This window comes from Cnephaeus nilssonii, assembly GCF_951640355.1.
Source record: "Cnephaeus nilssonii genome assembly, chromosome: 13".
Lineage (NCBI taxonomy): Eukaryota > Metazoa > Chordata > Mammalia > Chiroptera > Vespertilionidae > Cnephaeus > Cnephaeus nilssonii.
Window position 1 is genome coordinate 67,541,522 of NC_137084.1, and position 26,371 is coordinate 67,567,892.

The 26,371-nt window shown below is 42.4% G+C and overlaps 1 protein-coding gene across 1 annotated transcript in view; it reads right to left on the reverse strand.

Moving 5' to 3' along the window:
* Positions 1-13,152, reverse strand: part of LOC307110183 (matrix metalloproteinase-27-like) — a gene marked incomplete at both ends in the record, with an annotated part of 29,676 nt that extends 16,524 nt beyond the window's left edge. The window contains 10 exon segments of the mRNA XM_079789190.1: positions 709-776; positions 927-1,030; positions 1,880-2,033; positions 2,719-2,852; positions 3,565-3,682; positions 5,418-5,579; positions 8,211-8,336; positions 8,424-8,572; positions 9,635-9,879; positions 13,042-13,152. Coding sequence (XP_079645316.1) covers positions 709-776; positions 927-1,030; positions 1,880-2,033; positions 2,719-2,852; positions 3,565-3,682; positions 5,418-5,579; positions 8,211-8,336; positions 8,424-8,572; positions 9,635-9,879; positions 13,042-13,152 — 1,371 coding nt within the window.
* Between the last annotated feature and the right edge of the window lie 13,219 nt (positions 13,153-26,371).

Below are 26,371 nucleotides of genomic sequence, written 5' to 3' on the forward strand. Positions count from 1 at the left end.
ATCATCTCTATCTTCACACGGCTTTCTCCTCTGTATTTATGTCTCTCTTCTTCTCATAAGGACACCTAGTCCAGTATAAACTCATCTTAACTCATTACATTTGCAAAGGCTAATTCCAAATAAGATACATTCATAGATACCTGGGGTTTGGACTTAAACATGTATTTTTTTTTTGTGTGTGTGTGTGTGGGGGGGGGGGCACAATTCAACCCACATGTATCAACGATATTTATTTCCAAGAGTGGAAAATAGCACCACATTTTCATTAGAAGCAAGGGGTACTGTCTAACCAAAGCCCAGTGCTAAATTGCATGTAGCAGTATACTTAAGACATGTTTAAAGAGATTTAGGAATATATATGCATTTACAAGTCAGATAAAGCAAGTAATGAAATAGTTGCTTATCTTCTGGGTGACATAGAGGTCTTAACCTCTTTCTCTCCTGATGGGTTCACTAACCTGAGATGAAATATGAAGGAACTAAATCAGACTCCGCAAACAGCAGAATACACAAACGTATTTTCACAGAAGACAAGTCCAAGGAATAGAGTGATACCAAACAGCATTATTTACTATTGAGAAAAGTATAATTGGACACACCATGGATATGCAAATTAGACTTCCCTTTCATATTCAGAAAATGGATACAAACACATTTGATCTTGCTTCAACTCTATCTACAATTGAGCCATCGAATGCTTCTGTCAACCCTAGTGACTCCACGACCATTAAGATCAAATGCATGATATCTTGGTCCACTGAAGAAAAAGAAGAAGGCTATAAAAAAAAAGATAATGTTTTGAATTAGCCTGTAGAAGTAAGATCTCTGATGTTTTCAATTAAAAATACTCCATTCCTATCCCATAACATTCAAATGCAAATATGCCACTTAAAATATTGAAACAAATTAGTTTTTTTTCTACTTACAATCCTGCTGGAAAACTGCATCAACTCTGCTGTCTATTCCTTGAAAAGTACTTGCTATGCTTTTGGGATAACCTGGTTCCATGGCTTGTCTTTGGTTATCATATCTGATGAGAAAAAAAAAGTCCTGTGTTTTAAGACCAATACAGTATATAAGTATAATGGTTTTATTTAAGTTGCATATGTCCTTTTTACTGGGACTAAGAATGAGTAACTTTTAAACTTTATACCCATTTATAAAATATATGGGTATCATCATTACTAAAATAGGTTTTTGATTACTGGTGCAGTGCTATTTTTTAAAAAAAAGAGCTATATTTTCTAAGGCTTTTGGTTAACTGATACATAGTCAGCCTCTCTCTCCCTTTCTCTCTGAATAAATGTAAATATTAAGTCTAACTTGGGCACCAGATTTTGTAGGCTTTCTGGATGGCACTTGCTTAAGAATGTTAGACTTTAACTCATAAATGAGAGTTAACCTAACTTTTTGCAGCCCATCCTCGTGCTTTATTAAGATTTGCTCATGATATAGAATCTTCAATACCATTGTGCAGGCATTTTAATTTTATAAAAAATAAAAATTTCACCCTAGCTGGTTGGCTCAGTGGATAGAACGTCGGCCTGCGGACTGAAGGGTCCTGGGTTCAATTCCGGTCAAGGGCATATGCCTGCGTTGTGAGCTCAATCCCCAGTAGGGGGTGTTCGGGAGGAAGTCAATCAATGATTCTCTCTCATCATTGATGTTTCTATCTCTCTCTCTCCCTCTCCCTTCTTTGAAATCAATAGTAAACAAAATTTTTTAAAAAGATATAGCAACATCAATCATCGTATGAAAAAGAATGGCTCAAAGACCACCTAGGTTTTTAAAGTTTTCAGATGCCTGATTGTTAGTGGTTTGTAGACAGGGGACATAAATGTAGATTTCAATCTCTAGTTGAACCAATAGTTGACCTTACCTCCAGAATTGGTTATTCACAAAGAAGTATGTTTTTGTCCTGTAGGAAACAGCTGCATCAATTGCTTGAACATTGCTTGGGAACCCGTAATTTGATATATCCTTGGGATAACCTTGCTGAATGTCATAGCCACTTAGAGCCCAGTACTGGTTGCCTGAAAATGATTCAGGTTATATGTTAGATAAAAATCTTCCTTTCCTACAAAATAATGTGTATCACTTGTTATTCACTGCATACATTTATCATAGAAATGAAAACAGGACAACGAGTCTTTAAAAAATAAAGGTGATAAAGTGAAGTTCATTGGGCTATAATAACCTCAGTGGTACTCCAGCTCCTATTTAAAAATTCCAACTTCCCACCTGGCCGGTGTGGCTCAGTGGTTGAGCATCAAAATATGAACCAGGGGGTCATCATTCGATTTCCAGTCAGGGTACATGCTTCAGGTTGTGGGCTCGATCCCCAGTAGGGGGCATACAGGAGGAAAAAAATAAAAAGTTCCAACTTCTCAGCTTGACATCTCACAATTGGATGTCGTATTTTACATGGCTTCCACACAGAAATTAAGTTACAGCCTTGGGGAAACTTGAGGGTGGAGGAACACTAAAGTTTTTCTCACTTTGTAGATGAGAAAACTGAGCCTGGAAGGGGATACAACCTGCTCAAGTGTACACAGCAGTTAGTGGCAGAGATGGGACCAAGCCAGGTCTCTAGACGAAGCCTGGCCAGCATAACACTCTCACTGGCGCACCTCCTCTGAACCTGGGAGGGGCCACAAAAAAATCCTTTTCCCCTCCCTTCAGGCAGAACTAAAATAAAATGAAACCCTAGGCAGTTACCTTTAAATAGGAAAACTAGGTCCCTGTCAGAATCCTCATAAGCAGCCTGTATACCAGTTGGCAGGGATGGCCAGAATAGGGAAATAAAATTGAGTTCAACTCTTCGTAGCTGAGGATGCCTTCTCCAGAAGTACCTGATGGACCACAAGGGAGAGAACACACACTGTAGTCTACATGGGAAGCTTCTGTGAGTCTTGGGTTAGTATTGGTCCTCATAAGTGGCTGGGAGGATATGACAATATAAGAAAAGCAAAGTTTCTAGCACAGTGACGAATATTGTCCATCTGGCGTGTACCTTACAGTTCCAGAGGGGATCATAAGAGTGACCTTATTTGATTACATTTTTGCACTGTCCCCTCCTCACTTATTGACAAGTCTTATTTTAGTCTCTTTCACTATTGTTCCGATAAAAAATGATGAGAATATTTAGAGTGTTCCAGCAAAAGCAATATAAGTACTCTTAACCTGTGATTACATAATCACAAAATAGACAATGGGACATAGAAAAATTCAATCTTTTGGATAAGGGATAATTTCCATTTACTTGATTGAATTTGGGTGAATCGAATAATGTTTTGGTGTTGTGTAAACCTAACTATGGAGTTCCCAAGTAGCTAGAGCACATGTCTATTTACATCACCACAAACACCTGAATGTTCATAGATATTTTAGTTTTCTTTTCCTGGATGTTTCGAGTTGCCCAGAAACCACTAGAAATTCCAATGAGGCACATACGTGTAGAATTCAAAGGAAAGCTGAATAATATGTAATATGTGACTTAATTAAAATATAGTTTTAACTTTTCCAGTAAAGTAAGCCAAAGGAAGGAACAGTTCAATCTTATACTTGTCTTTAAAGAAGAGTATTTCTCCACGGAGTGTGGTGATAGCATCAAATGTCAGGCGGGGGTCACAGGTGATGGGTGTGCTTGGTCCTGTTGGTTGGATAGGGTTGTCTGAAGGTCCTGAAAAATAAAAGGCTTTTTGAAGTGAAAGCCCAGTGTGATTTTTTTTTTTGGTATTTCAGCACTTTTCAGGGTGATGAAGCATCTTCAAACGAAGAGGAACACTGCCCGACTATCACACAAGGCATCAATGTAGCTGTATATTTGTCCCTCTTAAAATGTTTTTAAAAATAAGAGTCCTGATGATTTTCAGAGACAGTTCCAGGTTAAATTTTGCAGTAAAGAAATTTGAATTCTATGCTCCACTTAAAATCATAATCACATCCTTCTCCTCCCTTTTGCTCCCTCTTTCTCCATTTTTTGAGTCACTTAGTATCCAATTCCCACTTCTCCAAAATCCACCTTCAGAAAGGAACTGATACAAGACTTTTACCCCACAGCATAGATCTAAGTCAAATTTTAGCAATATTTTTTTCTATAACTATTTGCACTTAAGTATGTTTTTTTCATTGTTGATTGAAGGGCTATATTAATAGTTAAGAGAATTTAAAACATTGGTGAGCAAAGGAAGCAGGTGTTCTCAGGGGAAAAGGAGTTGGGGAGGGAAGGCAGTTAGAGTAGGTCTTGTCATTCCTAAAACTTCTACTGTGATGATAAAAATTCTCTAGTTGTGGTGCCCTGGAAGGCTTGGTTTTGTAATTTTATCCCACCAGTAGAACAGAATGCTCCCCCCAGTTTCATTCCATTCACTCTCTCCATTCCATTTCCTTCAACACTTTTTAGTCACAGCCACTAGGGGGCAGGAGGGCAAGAGGGAGGAGAGATGCAATGGTCTTACCCAGATAGTACTTTTATAACAGGGCCAAAGGCTTCTATATCCCTCCTTGAAGTTTCAGTCATCCTATCTAATAAAGAGGGAACATGCTAATTGGCCGTCATGCCCTTACAAAGATGGCAGCGCCCACAGCCAATAAGGAGGGAATATGCTAATTGACTGCCACGCCCTCAAAGATGGTGGCGCCCAGTCCCCTCAGCCCCCCAGCCGCCCAGGGCCGGCCTGAGGCACAGGCAAGCCTCGGATGGTGGCTACCCAGCCCCCCAGGGCCGCCTGAGGCTCAGGTAACCAGGGCTGGATGAGGCAGCAGCAGAGATGTGATGGGGGTGTCGCCTTCCTCTGATCACAGGGTCACCTCCCCGCCCTCCCCTGAGGGCTTCCGGACTGTGAGAGGGGGCAAGCTGGGGTGAGGGACCCCTCCCTCCAGTGCATGAATTTCCATGCACCAGGCCTCTAATGACTTTAAAAAATGTTTCTCTCCATTTCCATTCACATCACCCTCCCTCTCCCACAAACAACAATCTTAAGCTATATATATATATATATATATATATATATATATATATATATATATATGTATGTGTGTGTGTATATATATATATCTTCTTGTTAGCATGTTAAAATACCTTTCTTTGTCTATGTGCATATTTAATTTATATAGATTCATATATTGTGCAATTTAATTTGTACTGTGTATGATGTATCATTCTGTTTCTTTTCCATGAAGTGCAATATTTTAAAGACCCATCCCTGTTGTTGCCACACGTACATCTAATTCAGTGCTTCTCGCTGCTGCACGTGCTCTATGGCATGCATTCAGCACATTTCACCTGTGCATTCTCCTCCCAATAGACTCCCAAGTGCTCTCCAACTTCTACCACCATAAACAGGGACTGCAATGAACGTCCTTGACATGCCCAGGTCTTACCATGTTCTGCAATGTTCTTCAGCTGACCTTACCATAGATGGCCTGAATGCCATTGATGTCATCTTGAGGGAGCGAGTAGGTGCTGGTTTCGCTGAAGGCGTAGTTGGGATACATCAGGGCACCAGGGTCAGAAGAGTGAGAGAGCCCCAAGGAATGGCCAAATTCGTGGGCGGCAACAAGAAACAAGTTGTAATCTGAAATGCAAGCATGTGTGGTGAATGGCTTGGTGTACCCAAGGGTGGAGGAAAGATAATCTCAAGGAATGAAGATTAGAGGGAATCAGGGTTCAGATTAGTGACTGTGAGCTTCACATCCAATTTTAGAATAAAACAAACCTGCCTTTATTGTGATTCCCATGTTTCATGGATGTGGCCCTGAGGCTTAGGGAGATGTTGGCAGAGCCCTCACAGGTCTCAGGACCCTCAGAAGCCCTCTCCTCTTGTGCACTTCTCAGTCTCCCAAGCTCTCAGGCCCATTAGCAGGGTCTCAGGAAACAGGCAGTTAGCTAGAAGCCTGCCAGGCAGTGGAATAGCCTCAGGAAGTGGGTAGCCTCAGATGTTGAGCTGACTCACTGCTCACCCCGAGCCCAGCACCAGCTCTTCCCTGGTTCTGAGCTCTCCAAAGAGCTTCCAGAATTCCCCACCAGAAAGAGACAAACCCTGTCTCTTATTGCTCCATTCCCTCAACTTTTAACTTCACAAGCATAGAGCCATTCACAACTAGAAACTCAAAAATTCCAAGGCTCATACTTTTTTAATCAAACAAAGCCGAAGATCCTTTGCCAAGTCCAAGACCTCTCCACGTGGCTCCAGCAGACATCTGGGGGTTTGGCTTCCAATGTGAACCCCTCCCTCCAGCCAGTCCACGTGCCATCTCACAGCACACTGTACATTTTCTCACATGCCTACATTGTAAATCAGAGCTGGGAGCACTTCCTTTATGCTAGGAAGTGTAATACTATTTCATCCTCACAACATTTTTGTCAAGTATTTTTTAAAATACTGTTACAGTAAGGAACAGAAGCACACAGATTTTGAATATCTTGTTATCAGTCTTGTAACTAATAAGTGGTAGAGCTGTGGTTAAACCCAGGTATGATGGCAAGACTTGTGCTCTTACCACAATGTTCAACTTCCTATTGGTAAGTAGCCTCATAAAATACCCACCATGTCCCAAGACTTGCTTTCTTGATCATTATATCTTTATTATTATTATTATTATTATTTTTTGCATTTATAAGTGCATTACAAAGAGCACCTTTGAGTGACAGAGGCTCTGGGGGATTTATCACTGTGCACAGTCTGGAAGGGGAAATGTACGCAAAAAAGATGAATGCATAGAGTAATGACAGCAGTTGGAGGAGAAAGAAAGGCTGTCAGTAGGCATTCTCAGGAGGAGGCCTCATTTCTCGCTGAAAGAGGAGACTGGGGTGGCATTTGACACAGCATGGGAAGAGAGAGATTTTGAAAGGCAGGGTTTGGGGTGTGGGGGAAGGCATTTTAGGAAAAGGGAGCAACAGAAGCTAGTACAGGGAAGTTGGAAAGTACATGGTGTGATCTAGGAACAGTCAATGCACAACGTGGCCGCTGCTTGTGAAATATGAGGAGAAGCCATGAAAGATGAGGCTGGAAAGTCGCCAAGAGCCTTCAATGCCAAGTGAAAGTATTTGGACGTGATTTGGTCCATAGGAAGTAAGCACTGAAAGTGTTAAGCAAGAGACTAATCAAGTCCCAGACAGACTTTTCAAAGACAAACTTTGCTGCAGTGTTGGGAAAAGTTAGAGGGAGCAGAGATTGGAGGTGAACAGTTCAGGTGGGAACCTGGACCATTTAATTCCGGTGAGAGGTAATGACCATCTGACCTAGCAGGTTGGGCAATAGGAATGCATGGTAGTTGAGCCTGTAATTTATTTTTGCTTACACACGGCTCCTAGCACAGGGACTCAGGTAGAATAAACACTCACAGCCTACGTGGTGAAGAAATGGTGGGAGGAACAAGGCCCGAGCGAAGGTAAAAGGTTCCCTTTCTATTATTTTTTAAAGTGCTCTGTGACATATTGTTTGTCACCCCAGGGCCTTGTGAAGTGTCATATGGACTGGATGTACCTATCCTTCTCCTCAATTCTTCTCTTCAGGAGTTCCAACTCTTTTTATTCTGAGCCTTCTCCTGAACTGGGCGGTCTGCTGTGTAGGAACATACCATTGAAAAGGAGCTCGGTGAAGACCCAGTAACTAGATGAAAAAGAAGATGCCTGGTCTTTTCTAAGTAGAATGGTTTTCTGAATGAACCCAAATATTTCTGGGTTTCCAAAAACAGGACCTTTTACAAACATCACTAAATTTCAGAATACTAAGAGAAAGATATACCCTAGAGCAGTGGTCAGAGAACTGTTTCGGTAAAGGCCCAGGTAGTGAGTGTTTTAGGCTTCGTGAGCCATGCGGTCTCTGTGGCAGCTACTCAGCTCTGCCCTGGCAGCAGGAAAACAGCCACAGATGACACATGGGCCAACAAGTGTGGCCCTGTCCCATCAAAACTGAGTTTCCATAAACAGGGCCTATGGTCTGTAGCTTTCTGATTTCTGCCCTAGGAAATGATCAGTAATTAGCTTCAAGATTTTTTTAAAACCTAAATTGACTTAGTATCTTGAGATAGCAAAATTTTTAAATGGTCAGTTTGTGTGAGTTTGAAGTGTTATAATAACTTGGATGTGTGTGTGTGTGTGTGTGTGTGTGTGTGTGTGTGTGCGCGTGTGGTGTGTGATGTGTATTTTCAAGGGGAAATGTTTATTCAGAAGCCACATGTTGACCTGACTTTGGTTAACGTACTTTCAGAGGTTTTGGTCCATGTTTCTTCTGCATCAAAATGAGCATCTCCTCCAATCCCTTGGCCTGGCTGGAAGGCATGGGCAAGGATTCCATCGGGCCCATCAAATGGAGAGTTGTCACCATGAGCTGAAATAAAACAATTTGTGTTAGGATGTTGCCAAGTCTCACTTCAGCCAGAGAAAGCAAAATTGGGCATGACTGCTTCGAGCCCACCTCCTTGGACAAAAGCAATGTTGATGTCTGCTTCTCCCTGCGAGACCATGGTGAAGCTCAGGGGTGATACGTCACTCCAGACTTGAAAGGCTTTCTTAATAGCTGCTTCCACATCGGCCTCTGACAATTGTGGGGTGTAGTTGATAATCCTTCAAAATGAGAAGATGTGTGAGGGCTCATCATTTAGAACAGCACTCTAATAGCTTGAGTTTCTCCATTTTAGAGTGAATTACATACAAGATGGGCTACTACTGGAGACGGTGTAAGGAGGGAGTACAGGACTCAGGGTTGAAGACAGATATGGGTTCTGCACATGTTATTACATGTTTTTTAAATTTAGTTTCTTTATTTATAAAATGAGGATAATAAAATAGTACCCATGTCATAGGGTTGTTGTGGGAGGCTAAATACATATAAAGCATTAAATTCACTACTTGGAAAATAGTAGCATTGAACAAATATTGAGTATTATTATTATTATTACTAGAGGCCCAGTGCATGATTGAATCATGCACGTGTAGGGTCCCCTACATGCTTTCGCTTTCGATCACGGGGGAGCTGGGTGCCTGTCTGCTGGTGCACCAGGCCTTTCAGACACCTCCGCCTGAGCGGACAGGCACCCAGCTCCCACGCTTTTGCTTTCGATCGCAGGGGAGCTGGGTATCTGTCCACTGGTGCCTGAGCAGACAGGCACCCAGCTCCCCGGCTTTTGATGGTCTGCGGTGGGACGTGAGCTCACTGCCCCAGAGGCCCCTTCTGTGCCGCAGCACAGTCATGGCGCAGACGCTGAGCTCGAGCCATCCTGGCCACCCCGAGTCCCGCCCCCCCACGCCTCCTGGCCAATCGTGGGCATAGCGAAGGTACAGTCAATTTGCATATTTGTCTATTATTAGGTAGGATTATTACTATCATAAGATGAATGGAAGGTGGGGCCAGTTTCTCTCCAGCAATGAATTAAGCCTTTTTCTGGATCCTAAAGTGAGTTCTTAGACATTGACATTGACGTAGTCTTCTTTAGATTATTATAGAAGGCAGTAAAAAATGACAGGCTTTGGAATGAAGAGATCTTTACCCTTTCATACTCATTCATTAGCATCTAAACTCTACAAGGGCAGCGATAATTATTTGCTTGTCTCTGGTATATCTCACGCCTAGAACAATGCCTGCCACATTATACATGCTCAATAAAAACAGAATGCATGGAATAGCACCTGTAGGTCAGGTCAGTGTGTTTCCACCTGGGGTATCCTGGAGTCAACATAAATTCACCACTGTCGGGCACTCCACAGCGAGGCTTTTGCATCATCTCCAGAGTTTCCGCGTTGGGCTTCCCTGTCACAGCCAACCCGAAGAATCGCTGCATTTCTTTAAGCTTTTCAACAATCACACTGGCACTTCTCTTCCTTTCAGACTGATAGATGTCCTTGGGTAGTTGGTAGAACTTCTCCAGGTAATTCTGGACAAAGACAAACCTGTGAGGGAACTTGCTCTGAAATGACCTTCACTCCTCTGGGCATTTTGCATTCCTTTTAAGTTACCGCAGACTTGAAAAAGTCTAATACCCTGACAGTCACAGAAACAGAAAACACAAATTTGTAGGTTGCCTTTGAAAGGACAGTGCCTATTTGAAAGAACAGCCTCCCAGTCAGCACCCCAATTAATGTTTATACCAAAAAAAAAAGGTATTTCATAAGGGATGAAGTCCAAGACCCACGCAAAATGCTAGACCACACCCAGACTGCCTTCTTATTTTTATCAAAAAAATAGCATTAGCATTTATTGACTTCTTGAGGTATTAGCTGCATCAATGCTAATTCTCTCTTTTAATCCTCATTTCACTATTATAGAGGGGGTTTACCCCTCCTCATTAAGAAGTGGAGTTGTATAAAATAAATAAATAAATAAAAATATATTAAACTACTCTGAAAAAAGAAAGAAAGAAATGCAGGTGCAGAGAAGGAAGAAACTGGTCAAGATGACAATTCAGGTCCCAACTCATCATATTGCTTATCAAGTGGGAATTCACAATTTCATAAAAGAACATATATGCATACCCCATGGACACATAATATTTTGGTAAAGGCCAAGAAACGTGTAGGTGGGGGAGGGTGGAAGTGGGCAAGGGGGTGGGTAGGGGAATTCCTGCAATAATGTCAACACTAAAAATTTTTTAAGAAAAAAAAAAATGAATGCCCCTAGCTGGTTTTACTCAGAGGATAGAGCATCGGCCTGCAGACTGAGGGGTTCTGGGTTCAATTCCGGTCAAGGGCACATACCTCGGTTGCAGGCTCTTCCCCGGCCTGGGCCCTGGTTGGGGATCATGCAGGAGGCAACAAATCGATGTGTTTTTCTCACACTGATATTTCTCTCTGTCTTTTCCTCTCCCTTCCACTCTCTCTAAAAATTGGAAAAGCATCCTCGGGTGAGAATTAAAAAAAAGAAAAAAAAAAAAAAAGGAAAAAAAGAAAAAAAAGCCGAAACCGGTTTGGCTCAGTGCATGGAGCGTCGGTCTGCGGATTGAAAGGTCCCAGGTTCGATTCCGGTCAAGGGCATGTACATTGGTTGCGGGCACATCCCCGGTGGGGGGTGTGCAGGAGGCAGCTGGTCGATGTATCTCTCTCATCGATGTTTCTAGCTCTCTATCCCTCTCCCTTTCTCTCTGTGAAAAATCAATAAAATATATTTTAAAAAAAAGAAAAAAAAGAATGAATTAATCAATCAATAAATAAACAAAAATTGAATAAATAAAGAAATCCAAATAAGTTTTTGGGCAACAGCAGCCTCACTGACATTAACATTTTATGCAGCCCAGTAATTCTTTTTTTAAAAATATATTTTATTGATTTTTTACAGGGGTGAAGGGAGAGGGATAGAGAGTTAGAAACATCGATGAAAGAGATGTTTTCATCTATCAGCTGCCTCCTGCACACTGCCTACTGGGGATGTGCCCGCACCCAAGGTACATGCCCTTGACCGGAATCGAACCTGGGACCCTTCAGTCTGCAGGCTGATGCTCTATCCACTGAGCCAAACCGGTTAGGCCCAGTAACTCTTTTAAAGCGGCCAACACTCATTAGGAAGTAAAGGTTCTGGAGGGTGGGCAGGCAGTCTTAAAATTTCTTAAGCAGAGAAAGATAAATATCACATGATCTCACTCATTTATGGAATATAATGAACAACATAAACTGATGAACAAAAACAGATCCAGAGACAGAGAAACATCGATCAGAACGTCAAACCTCAGGGAAGGTAGGGGACGGTGGGGATAAGGGGGAGAGATCAACCAAAGGACTTATATGCATGCATATAAGCCTAATCAATGGACACAGACAACAGGGGGGTGAGGGCATGCATTGGGGGGGGGGGTAATGGGGGAATAAGGACACATATGTAATACATTAATCAATAAAGACAAAAAAAACATTTCTTAAGCAGCCTTTGAATTCTTGGCACCCTGTAAGTGACAGAGGACAGGGCACTTTGGGGCTCTCACAAGCTATGGGATCAGATTGGTTTGGGTTCCAATCTTATTTCTGCCACACATTAACTGTGAGTTCTTGGACATATCGCTTAACTGATTTTAGAGTCGCTTTGGTCTCTAAAGAGGAAATAATAATACCTATTTCACAGGGTTGTCATAAGGATGAAATGAGATAATATTTCAGAATAAATACTGAAAAAACTAGCTATTAGCCAGGGATTACTATTACCATTATAACCATTATAAGAGACACTTTTTTAAAAAAATATATATTTTATTGATTTTTTACAGAGAGGAAGAGAGAGAGGGATAGAGAGTTAGAAACATCGATGAGAGAGAAACATCGATCAGCTGCCTCTTGCACACCCCCTACTGGGGATGTGCCTGCAACCAAGGTACATGCCCTTGACCGGAATCGAACCTGGAACCCTTCAGTCCGCAGGTCGACGCTCTATCCACTGAGCCAAACCGGTTTCGGCATAAGAGACACTTTTAAAATGTAAAAGATAAAAAGAAAAAGAAATAAGCACCACACTTTTCTAAAACTGGGATGCTGAGAAAGTCATGTACGACAAGTTTGGGACAGCATTCTCTTGTGTGTCTTAAAAATTTGGCCTAGCGTTCATCCTGGGAAACAACAGGAAAAGGCTATTGGTTCTGCTTTTACAGTTCTTCCAAGAGTGTATACCAAGCCCCCTCATCTGGTGTCGGGAAATCTGCTTACACTATAAACGGATTTTTTTTCCTTATAATTTCCCATCCTCCTGCTCTCTTGTGCACCTGGGATTTTGGGCTGCAAAGACAGTCAGATGGAAGGAGCCAGACATGGAATAACTGGATTGGGAGGGAAAATCTTAGGTAAGTCGAAGAGAAAACCACTCGGCTGTGTATTTAAAACCATTCCTTCCCAAAGGGTTCCCCAGATGGAGGCAGCTCAACAGCAGTGTTTTGCCAGGATTTGAAGAGCCTGGCTTTTAGAGGATTCAGCTTGGAACCCCCCAACCCACTGAAAGATGTTTAAGCTCAAACAAATTATCCACATAATTACTTTCAGGCTGTTTTAATTAAACGGAGAAAGCAATCTATACAATTTCCTAATTACCAGCAAATCAACCACCTGCCTGATCGTTAATTTACCTGAACAACTTCTATATATTTTTCTTCTTTGGGTTGAGAAGATACTGGGAAGGCCTTGAAAAGCTGCATGTGGAATAAGAGCAGAAGTGGGAGCACCTTCAGACTGGACATGGCCTTTCCTCCAAACGCCACCTCCCCTGGCCTTCCGCTCTGCCCCTCTGGGTAGGGTCCTTCCCCGGTGGGTGCCCAGACGTTCACAGCATCATGTACGTGTCCCTCGCTGCTCTCTTGGTCCCTTATAAAGCTGTGTCTTAAACAATTGCCACATGGGGAATGTGAAGAAACACAGGTTAATTACACTCTGACAATTTTGCAATGTTAAAATGTGATTTAGTACCCGGCCAATGAAGGAGTCTTTCAACAGAAAAACAGTGCAATTTGCTACACTTTGCTTTTTTGTTTCTTTTAAAGATATTTTATTGATTTTTTACAGAGAGGAAGGGAGAGGGATAGAGAGTTAGAAACATCGAAGAGAGAGAAACATCGATCAGCTGCCTCCTGCACACTCCCTACTGGGGATGTGCCCGCAACCAAGGTACATGCCCTTGACCAGAATCGAACCTAGGGCCCTTGAGTCCACAGGCAGACGCTCTATCCACTGAGCCAAACCGGTTAGGGCACTACACTTTGCTTTTGGGGTTTTTAGTTAGATATTAACTTTTGCAAAATTGTGTGGTCAAGGAAAAAGAATAGAGGTTAATTGTGAAGTGATGAATAGCAGTCATCTACGGCTTACACTTGCTGGGTATGTAAGATACTGAAGCTGTGTTCATTTATACCAAGGAATAGTGTTTATTAGTGGTAGGTGACTTGGGACCAAGAAGCCCAACTTGAGAGCCTCTGCACTCACCACCCTTGCTGTTTGTGAGGGGTGTATTGGGAGCGTTGTCACAAAGCAGGATTCGTATGGGGGTCTCAGAGCAGCTCTGAAGGTTGTGGTTTTGTCATCAATGTATTAGAAAATCCCCAACCTGCAAGCTGGATTTTCCACAGAAAAGACAAGGAAAGCAATACTGTGGGTGATAATAATTGACATTGATTGGATATTTATTATGTCACAGACATATGTGCTGTACCTATGTCACCTCAGGTCACCCTCACACAGCCTTGGGAGGTAGGTGGTATTATAATCTGTATTTTGCACAGGAACTCAAATCCGGAGAAGTGAGGTGACTTGTTCAACAGTCACACACTATGATAGTAGAGGAGCCAGGATTCAATCCAGGTGGAATGTTTAGGGAGACTGAGCCTACGCTGGTATATCAGGCTGTTTTATAGTCTCCACTGGGGCCCGGCTGGCCCCTACTGAGCAATAGCTCCAGGCCAGCAACAACTGGGATACTGTGGCTTGTGTTCAGAGAGAAGGACACAAATGAGAGGGAGGATGAGGCTAAGTGAGGATTTGCAGACAATGTGGCTACATAGGGGGGCTGTATTGGTGAGGGGCCCTTAGGCATGCTTTTCAAATTGTGTCACCTCTTCCTACTTATTCTAACTCTACATGCATGTAAATTATGTTACCTTACATACAGTTTTTGTATATATTTATTTACATATATTTATATATATTCTAAAGGCATTCTTTATGTATTCTTGTATATAAATCTATACTAATAAAAGGGTAATATGCTAATTAGACTGGACATCTTCCAGACATCCTTCCAGACAAAGCCATGGTGGTGGGGGCTGAGGCAGAGGTGGTTAGGGGCAATCAGGCCAGCAGGGGAGGGCAGTTAGGGGTGATCAGGCCAGCAGGGGAGCAGTTAGGGGGTGATCAGGTTGGCAGGGGAGGGAAGTTAGGGGTGATCAGGCCAGCAGGGGGACAATCAGGCCAGCAGGGGGAGCAGTTAGGGGGTGATCAGGCCAGCAGGGGAGCAGTTAGGGGGCAATCAGGCTGGCAGGGGAGCAGTTAGTGGGCAATTAGGTCAGCAGGCAGAGGCAGTTAGGGGCAATCAGACCAGCAGGGGAACAGTTAGGGACATCAGGCCAGCAGACAGAGTGGTTAGGGGTGATCAGGCAGGCAGGCAGGCGAGCAGTTAGGAGCCAGCGGTCCCAGATTGTGAGAGGGATGTCCGACTGCCTGTGGGATCGGGCCTAAACTGGCAGTCGGACATCCCCCGAGGGGTCCCGGATTGGAGAGGGTGCAGGCTGGGTTGAGGGAGGCCCCCCTCCCCCCGTGCACGAATTTAATGCACTGGGCCTCTAGTATATACATAAACATGTTTGATAGATAACTTCTTAATATGTAAATAATGTCTTTGTTTGGGGTGTCAGGATAAGTAGTTCAGCTCCCTCCTGATGTTGCTTATATTCTTTGTAAACAATCCAAAAGAATGTGTCTTGGGTTAGAACATATCTGGAGAGCAGATTAATGTTCATGATGTAGATTCCTGCATTCACTCAATAAACATTTCCTGCTACCTACCATATGCCAGCTGCTGTAATGCATCCCCTGTACACATGTGGTAGCTCCCCCTGCCCCAATTTTAAGATGTTCTAAGGTCATGTTCTTATTATCCCCCACTGGGTGTACAACTTAGTCATGATGTGGCTTCCTCCCTATCAGTTCTTTAGTGAGAAAACCTTTTCTTACTGCATAAGAATGTCTTAATATTTGTCTACTTTATGTTGAGTTATTTTGATGCTCTGACTTATTTATAAGATTTATAAACATAGTTTCTTCTGAACATAATGGTAAGTGATTTGGATAAGAATTAAACACTTTGGTGAACTCAGTTCTCTGGCATGTTGTGTTAAAAACAGAATTGTTGAGTCTGGATCCCTGACAACAGGTCCAGCCCCAATGGTGTGATGGAGAAGTCCACATTTGTTTCCAGGGGCCCCCAGCTTCTGCTTTCTGAATCCTTTCTTCACATCTGACCATCACCTGCCTGCACTGTATCTGTGCCTTACCCCTTCTGATGCTTGGAAATCAGAGTTCTCTTAGGCCATCTTCTGGAAATGCTGTACCTGGGAGAGGATCAACTATGTCATTTATACATTAGTGTAAGCGTGGGGGCTATTTTCTTTTAAGTCAATTTCTTACTAGGAAAAAAACCAAACCAAACAAGCAAATTAAAAAACAAAATAAAGCAAAAAACAATGTTTCCTATAAGTTTCAGAGAAAGGAGGAAAATAAAGAAAACTTAGTTTCAGCTCTGGTCAATGGCTCAGTTGGTTGGAGCACCATCCCATACACCAAAAGGTTGTGGGGTTAGATTCCTGGTCAAAGTACATACCTACATTGCAGGAGGTCATAGTTGGGATGAGTACAGGAGGCAACTGATTGATTGATGTTTCTCTCTCATCTCAATGTTTCTCTCTCTCTCTCTCTCTCTCTCTCTCTCTCTCTCTCTCTCTCTCTCTCTCTTTCTCTCTCTCTCTCTTCCTATCTCTCAAGAAAAATCAATAAAAACATATCCTCAGGTGATGGTTAAAAAAAAAAAAGAAAATTTCATTTTGGTCCTAACTGGTTTGGCTCAGTGGATAAAGCATCAGCCTGTAGACTCAAGGGTCCCAGGTTCGATTCTGGTCAAGGGCATGTACCTTGGTTGTGGGCACATCTCCAGTAGGGAGTGTGCAGGAGGCAGTTTTGCTTTTATGACTCAGTTTTGCTTTTTAGGTCTAAAAAGATAAACTGGTTGCATAGATATAGTCTGTTTTCTTTGTAGTTAAAAAAAAAAAAGGATCCAGCCAGCAGGGATGGGCAAAGGTAGCTGGGAAAGCTGCCTGGAGGTGTTCATGTGTGCCGGGATCTTGAAGGATGAATAGGGGTTTGCCAACAGGGAATGTAATCCTGTAGAAGAAATAGCATGCACTAAGCTCAGAAGTATACCCAGTGAAGCACATGGCTAATTTGATTCATATAAGCCAAGGCAAAATATTCTTTGCATCAGGCATTTTTGAGCTTTGATGATCAGGATTGATGTCTACACACTTTGATCAAGTTAATAGAATAATTTTTTGGGTCAGTTATGCTGAAGGGTAAAGAATATTGGACTTGAAATTATACTACTGAGTTCTAATTGTAGCTCTGCCATTTCCTATCTATGCAACTTTAGCAAATCATTTCAATTCTTCTGAGCCTCAACTTCCATATTTATTGAAAGTTCGTACATTAACATCTCCCTTGGACATCATCGAGAGGATTAGATGAGGTGGTATATGGAAAAGTCCGAGTAAATCCTCCAGTGTGGTATCCTCTTTGTGTTGTGAATGTGATGAAGTGATAGCCGTGTTAGTTCATGTGTCCATTCCGTGAATTCAGTTAGTAATGTTGAGAAGGTTCTCTTTTTGGAAGGAGAACTGTTTCAAAGTTAAGCCACAGGATGATGAAGTAATTTCTACAGTTTCCTTCAGTATCTAGTGCTGGGTGCAGCCAGGGAACATATGCATGTAACTTACGCACCCTTTGCACAGAGTAGAAATGGTTACATTAAAATCATACAAACCACCACGAGCCAAACACTGAGCTAAGTTGGCAGTCATTACTATTGGGGGAGGAAACCATGTGTATTAAGTGCCTGCACTCTTTAGGACTCTTAGATGTTCACTATCTATCATTGCCCTAAGCTCCAAAGCAATCTAAGGAAGTAAGGGTTATTATTACCATCTGTATATATAAAAGCCAAGTGACCGAAATGCTGGAATGACTGGAATAACTGGAATGACCAGTCGCTATGACACACACTGTGGCAGGCCAACCAGCCTGATTGGGGAGCAACCCCTCCTCCCTGCCAGCCCTGGCCCCCGATTGACCCCTCCTCCCCACTGGCCTGGCCCGATTGGCCCCCATTGGGGTGGGCCGGCTGGACCCCACCTGTGTACGAATTCATGCACTGGGCCTCTAGTTTTAATGATAAGAACATTGAGGTTCAGAGATCTGACTCAAACTTACCTTTCCATGTATTCTTCCTAGTAACCCCTTTTGTTCTCTCAGTAGGAAAAATTCAAAATAACACAATGGTTCTGTCTTGGTTTTATATCAGAATATTCAATAAAAATACAGATGTGAGCTTCACTCCTGCTACTGAGTCAAAATCTCTGGGGTGGGCCTCAGGCATAATTTCAAGAGCATCCCAGGTGACTCTGTGGATGAGTTAAGAACCTCTGTTATAAGAGGGGATAGAGAACATTCAAGAGAGGTAAACATCCACACCTTTAAGATTTAAAGGAAGGAACAATCATATCCTATTGGGGAGATCAGCAAAGCCTTCATAGAGGGAGTGGTCCTTGAGATGAATACTGAATGATGGATTGAATTTTGGCATTGAGATTGGGGTGAATGAGAGTAAGATTGGAGAAAACAAAGAGCAAAGGTAGAGAGATGAGAAACCTTGGGTTATACAGGTAGGTTTACAGTTGTGAGTATGTGAAACACAACGTTTATTCTTGTATTATTATTCATTCATTATTGTACTATTCATTTGTATGACAACTGTAAGCCTCCTTTTGCCCACCCCAGTATGTGGGGATTAACAAAGTTATAGGTGATTATGCATAGATTTTATAAAGAGAAGCAGACTGGGATGGTAGACTGGAGCCAGATGGTGGAGGGGCAGGAATTGAACATAGAAAATGTCAATAACATACAGTCATTGTTGGCTTCTGAGCTGAATTATAATGTTAACCTGGCCACAGTCTCCTGGACAGACTGAGGTGGGGAAAGGTGTAAGTAAGGAGAACAATTAAGGGTGAGATAAGAGATTTGATGGAGGTTCCTGAGGACTTGGCCCTGGAGGTGGCCACTGGTCTTCTTCCATGAAAAGGGGAGACACATCTGTTTCTGTGTAGGCATGAATGGTTAAGAAATGAGGTTGAGGAGATAGGGGGGAACCTGGGCAAGAACACCACACATTACCAGGGCAGCCATTCACATCACAGATGTACACTGGGGAATCCACACTGGGTAACATCAATTGTCTGAGTAAAGTAAGAGCTATTGTCTTGGGGATGGCAGGTAGGAGCCAGGTTAGAGTTGGGGCTTGAAGGAATTGGAGGCTACTTTCAAAAGCTTTCGTAGTAAATTCAACAGGTGGATGAAACCAATAAGTCTGGTTGAGCAGCTGTGTTGGCTCAGACAAGTGAGAGGGTGGCTACAGTTAGCATTGAAGATCCAATCCCTACCTCATTTATTATCTTCAAACATTTCCATTTCTTCCCCCGCTTTAGCTCCCCTCCCACCTGGAGAATGGAGAAAATGACCCATTGATAGTCAGTCACTGTCCACAAACCAGCATGACAGAGACTCATGAGAACAGATAATGACATGATAAACATTTCCATTCCAAGCTGCTCTGTGTTTCTGAAGGCAGGAAACTGCTGAATGAATTTGCCAAAATTCTCTTTCTTCCTCAATCAGTCCAGCTCTGTGATTGGGATATCTCATTTTTCATTTTCCATGTGTTTTCTAAATCTCCATTCTTGATGGTCTCTAACTTCATGCTCAGCTATACCAAGAGATGACATTACTTCCCACCAGAGCTGAATTGCTTCATTTTCATCACAAAATAGTATGATTTCCCTCATCCCAGACTACTAATAATGATTCTTTAGTTTGTCCATGGATCTCTCTCTGTATATCTACACCAGAACATATCCTCTTTGTACATTCTCCCCAGTCTTTTCTTCCTCCCACCTCTTTGGCAACTTCACCTCTGTCTACAAATGCCATGAGACTTTCTCTATCTTATATAATAAAGAGCAATATGCTAATTAGACCAAACAGCAGAACAACCATCTGGACATCCTTCTGGACGACCATCCAGATGACCTTCCGGACGAAGCCAGGGCTGCAAGGGCTGGCTGAGGCAGCTGGGGCTGCGAGGGCCGAGCCCCTTGCACAGATTTTGTGCATCAGGCCTCTAGTTAAAAAATAAAACAATAGCCTCCTCTCCACCCTGCTAATCACTTGAGGTTCTGTCTTTGCTCTCTTTCTCTCACACTCAGCCTTCTTGCAAGCTTGGTATAGAGCTCCATTTCCTCACCCTGCTCACCCAATCCTGTCCCCTCCTAGCCAAGCCTCCATCCTGAGCAGCACCCCGGGAGTCTAAGAGAACTCATCTGAATGAACTGTCTCATGTCTATAGAGTCCCTGCTAAATACTGTTCTTGATGGTCTTGGTCAATGGTTTCCATCTTAGTTTGACCTCTCTTAACCTAATATATCAGAAAGACACCATATGCCTTTGGTGACCAGCTTATCAAGTTTAGTTTATTAGTTTCCTATGGCTGCTATAACAAATGACCACAAGCATAGTGGCCTAAAACAAGACAAATGTGCTATTTTCCAGTTCTGCAGTCAGAAGTTGGGTATGGGACTCACTGAGCTAAAATCAAGGTGCCATCAGGGCTCTGTTCCCTTCAGGAGGCTCCTGAGGAGAATCCGTTTCCTGGCTGTTTCCAGCTTCTAGAGGCTTTCTGTGTGCCTGTCTGTGGCCCTTGTTCTCCATCTTCAAAGCCAGCCAAGTTGCTTCTCTCTCACCCCTCTTCCATCACCATGTCGTTCCCTGACTGCATCTGGGAAACGTCTCCACTTGAAGGACTTGTGTGATTAGATTGGCCCTCCCTGGGAAATCCAGACTACGCGCCCCTTCCCAAGGCCCTACACCTTAATCAACCTGTAAATCTCTTTCGCCATATAAGCTAGCATACAGATTCCAGAGATTATGGTGTGGACATCTTTGGGGCCATATGCTGCCCATCACAAACAATAGTTTTCAATGGAAAGAGATGGGGGTGGCCAGTTAATGTGTGGAGCGGTGGCATGGAGACGAGTCGCTGAGGACCTGTGTGTCTGCGTGGCTTTGAAAAGCCCTTTAAGGTGTTATGCCCTATAATCCCAGCATGATCTGCTCTCACCCTGGTCCTCATGTTAACTTTCAAGGCCAAGAACATATCCTGTGAGTCTTTACTGAACACCCATGATAAGTCAGGGGCTGTGGTGCAAGCATGCCTCCTTTTATGGTGCCTCGCGTTGCAGCAACCCTGTGCATAGCCAGTCTATCGGAGTAATTTTTCCCACAGGTTCAGATGATGGATAACATTTTGTAGCAATAAGGTACTTTAAAATTAGGTCTTTTTAGACATAATTCTATTGCATACTTAATAAGCCACAGTATAGTATAAACATAACTTTTATATGCACTGGGAAACCCCCAAATTTGTGACTCACTTTATTGAGATATTCATTTTACTGCAGAACTGAGCCCACGATATCTCTGAGGTGTGTCTGTAAGTACCTTTGCAAAGTCACTGTCATGTAAATCTCTGAAGTATGGCTTTTAAAGCAATGCAGAAATGGAGGATCATAGAGGTCAAGTGAATTACCCATGGTCACACCACTAGCAGGTGTGTAATGTAAGGTGGAGTTTGGGATCCAGGTTTGGTTTCATAGCTCTGATTCCAAAGCTCTTGCCATTAAAGCTCAACAAAGTCATAGACTGGAGTTGACCTTTCACCTTAGTAGCTTCTTTAGTTCACATGGTACACTGAGGGCACTATAGGAATATTCTGACTCTTCCTTCCTCCAGATTCTATTCCTGGGATTGCCTAGTACATGAGGAAAGAACTTCAGGGCAGGCTGCAGGGTTAAGCCTGAGGCACAGGCAGCCTCTTTATCATTGGCATATGGAATAGAAGTCTGGAGACTTGAGTTTGATCCCTCTCTACTATCTACTTGACCTTGGACAAGTTCCTTTATCTCTGTGCCTCAATTTCACATCCCTAATTGGCCACTTACTGCTGTGGAACACTGAGCAACTCACTTCATATTCTTGAGCCTCTGTTTCCTCATGTGTAAAATGGTTACAACAATAGTACAACATACTAGTACTCTCCACCGTAGGAATGTTGTGTAGATTAAATATAAATATGCATGGAAAGTGTTGTGCACACAGCCTAGCACTTGGTACAAAATAACAAATAAGGATTACATTTCTCTGACAAGTAGATATGAACCCAGATAGCTGTTCATAAGGAGGTAATGAATGAAAAGCAGTTTATAAACTATGAAGTGTTGTTGAAATAATTTATTTTATTTTAAATATCATTTGGAAATATTCTAGTAATACAGAAGTACATGCTAATTTGTTTTAAAAATTTTGAATACTCAGAAGTATGAAAAAATAGATGTGAAGCTTCCTAAGGCCCTCACCTCACTTCAATCCACTCCTCTAGAGGTACCCACAGTTAACACTTTGATATGTCTCCATCCAGATATTTGTCTATGTCTTAATGCCAAGTATTAAAGGTTGTTTGTTAGAGAAGAAGTTTCCAGAACTACAGTGTGTCCCCAGTGTAAAATGTCAGATGCCCCAAGGCTATACTGGCATAGAGAAGCAAACAAGGCCTGAAGACTAAAACCTGTCACTCAGTCACACTAGTGGTGGTCATGCCCATGTAAAACCAGTAGAGGGCGCCCAGAGCCCACTTGGGCAGTGAGCTGTTTGGTCAGGTCAATAGTCTGAAATAGACACAGGTGGCCATTATCTTATTGGATGAGGATGAGCCCAGGATTTGAACAAAGCAGATTAGTTGGAGAATTGAGCATTGGAGACTCAGCTAAGGTTGGTTAAAATGTATAGTTTGCTGTAGCTGAGACTACAGAATGAGAAATTCTATGGAGTGACCACAAAGTCCCTAAGCATACAATTTGTTCATTAACAGACCTCTTCTCATTGTCACATCGTGAGCTTTAGAAGGTCATGGATAGGGACATATTGAACACAGAGAGTTCATCACACAGCTCATTTCAACATTCTTCCCAGCTCTTCCTACAGCTGCTTGAGACCATTCTTGAGGTAACAAGACAGTAAGTACATCAGCACATGAAGCTTTCTCAGCAGAGAGCAGGTTCTCAGCAAGCTCAGTGGATTATGGGTTGGAGATGGATTGCACATGTGGAGAAGGGTGCTCCCCAACATTCAAAGTTGTCACAATTTGCTTTGGAGCATGGTAAAAGAAAAAAAAAAAAAGGTAAGTCTGTCAACTAGCAGTGGGAGACTTAACTACCTACCACCAGCCCAGAAGAACCTGCAAGAATATTGATATTTGTGTGGAGAATAGAAGGAAACATAGAAATGTCTTCTTTCATGATTTCTTCCAGTACTAACTTGGTCTTGCCAGGACAAGAGACCTTCTTGTTTTTATTTTTGCTATTCAGCAGTGAGCATGCATTGCTTTGATCAATATGCTACAATTTTGATCTCACCCAGAGTGAAAATGTAAGTCATGACTATGGTCTACAAGAAACTTTCTGATCTGGCCCATCTCTTACCTCAATTTCTACTCTTGGCTTCGTCACTCTGCTGGAGCCACCTAGCTTTTCCTTGACCCCATCTGTGTGCCCTATCTCAGGGTCTTTGTCTTGGCTATATTACCTCTGCTTGAACATTTCCTCAGAGACTTGTAGTAGAATAACCACTAATGAACTGTTGGTCAGAGCAGGGAGCTCTGGGTGGCCCTTGTTTAGAAACTGGTAAATAGGAGACTTGAATACAAGTGGCCAGACTAGTATTCAAATTACTTGTTCCTGCTCCTCCTTCAAGTCTTCCCTTAAGGGACAACTTTTCAATAGCTACTCACCAGACTATTCTAATTAATACAGGGTTTGGTTGATTTATTCTCCTTCATTCCCCACATGCTGTATACTTTCCCCACCCTTATAATATTTGTCGTCTTCTTATACACTTTGTTTTAACATTATATTTACTACCTATTATCTATCTTCTCTGAACAGAAATGTAAGCCCCATAAAGACAGTATGCATTACCCTGGCTGGTGTGACTCAGTTGGTTGGAACATCGTCCTGTACACCAAAAGAGGAGGGTTCAATTCCCGGTTAGGGCACAAACCCCGGTTTCCAGATTGATCCTTGGACGGGAAGCAACTGATTGATGTTTCTCTCTCACATTGACGTCTCTCTTTTTCTCTCCCCTTCCCTCCCTGCGGTCCCTCCCTACCTACTCCTCTAAAAATCCATAAAAAACATGTCCTTGGGTGAGGATTAAAAGAAGAAGAAAAAGAAGGACAAATTTCTTTGTAAATATCTGCTGGTTCCAGGGAAGGCAAGGCAGCTGCATCTGTTCTGTGATAGACCAGGTCAATTGATACTAGGAAATTATGCAGGACATTAGTCAAGAGTGAATTTGTCTAGTCCTACTGAGTGAAAGGGTGGTAAGATACTCATTAAAAGCTAACGGTTACCAGAACCCATCCTTCCTGAAAAAATGTCAAGGTAGATTAAGGACATTGGATAATTTGATAGACTAGGTTATGGCCTGGCATCTGAGTTATCCTAAGGCTTATGAGTTTTTCAAGGGTCTAAAAACCTACTTGAGCCTGGCTGGCATGGCTCAGTGGTTGAGTGTAGACCTGTGAACCAGAAGGTCATGGTTTGATTCCCTGTCAGGGCACATGGCCAGGTTTCGGGCTCCATCCCCTGTAGGGGGCGTGCAGGAGGCAGCCAATCAATGTACCAGAATATAAATGAATTCTGCTGAGTGGAAAAAGATATTTGAAGGGTTTTGCACAGGCAATTAAATGTTCCAGCCCAGAAGAGCCACATGTTACCATGCACAATTCACTGTCCAGAACTAGTCACTTGGCCTCCAACCTACTACCAGTAGGCTAGAAGGTGTATTTCCCTCCATGTGTCCAGTGGATGAATCAATATAAAAATATATTTAAAAAATAAAAAATAAAAAAATAAGACAGTGCTCATTATTTTGTTTACTGATATATCCAAAATGCCTAAAGCAGAGCATCCATGTAGACCACATAGTAGGTGATCAGTATTTTTTTCAATTAATACATACTTAATATCATGATATTTGCTATGCGAAATATCTAGGCTATAAAATGGTATGTACAATATATTTTCATATTTATAAAGACAAATATGAGCATGAAATATTAGAAGTTTATAACCAAAAATATTAACAGTGCTTATCATTGGGTAGTAAGATTACAGATGCTTTGTTTTATTTTTGGAGTGTATATTTAAAGTTTTATTTTACTTTCTCCCCTTTTCTTCCTTCTCTTTCCTTCACCCCCCTTTTCCATTTTCCTTTTTAGAGGACCTGACAGCAATCAGTCCATCGTGAATCTGCTCTGTGCTGTCCAATACAGTAGTCATTAAACAATGTGGCCACTGAGCCCTTGAAATGTGGCTGGTACATGCTGAGGTGTGCCACAAGTGTACAATGCACATCAAATTTCAGAGATTTACTATGAAAAATAAGAATGAAAAACATTTCGCTCATGATTGTTGATATTAACTGCATGCTGAAATGGTATTTTGAATATATTAGGTTCAATGAAATTTGTTAAAAAGTAATTACCCATTTTCTTTTTACTTTTTAAAATGTAGCTACTAGAAATTTAAAATTCTGCGTGAGGCTTATCTTACACTTCTTTTGGATAGGGTTGATCTTGTGATCCATATGATTCAAAGATGGGTCAGGACCTGGCTAGTGTGGCTCAGTTGATTGGGTGTCATTCGTGCACTGAAAGGTTGCTGGTCAATTCTAGGTCAGGGCACATGTCCAGGTTGGGGGCTCAGTCCCTGGTAAAGGGTGTGCAGGAGGCAGCTGATCGATGTCTTGCTCTCACATCGATGTTTCTCTCTCTAAAAATCAAGTTTTTAAAAATCTTAAAAATAAAAAAAGATGGGTCCGTTGACCATGACAGTCCATCAATGATGGATTTCCTTGGAAGAATAGCACAACTAAACTCAGTGATGAATCATCTCACATTTGCCCTGAGGACCAGGTGGCCTCATGCACAGTTCTCTAACACGGGCTCTTCTGTGATGGACAAAGGCCATGGTGGCGATAAAAGCAAAGCAGGTCCAGAAGCTGGGAACCCATTGGAAATCCTTAGGCACCTGTAAAAGCAAGCCAGCTGTAGAGCCAGTTCTCTGTTCTGTGAGGCAGAAGCGCTGGAGGAGTCTCTACACCACCAGCCAGTCCTTTCTCACTTGGGACGAAAGTGCACACAGTCCTCAGAGCACATTAGTGGGACCAAGGAGTAAAGTCCACGGAGTGCTCTGTCTGTCATACATGGTAGCCATTCTTTTGTTGTTGTTGTTAATCCTCACCAGAGGATATTTTCCCATTGCTTTTTAGAAAGGGTGAAGGGAGGGGGAGAGCCTGCTAGGTGCAATATTGCACAAGGAATTGTAAGTGATCACACAAAAAAACATGACCTCTGCCATCATCATGGCAGAACCGATTTGAGAAAATGATACACAGACATCTCCTAATTTAACAGCAGATATATAAAAGCAGAAGTTGGGAAAATGAGTCTGTAACTTTGTTCTAAGCCCCATT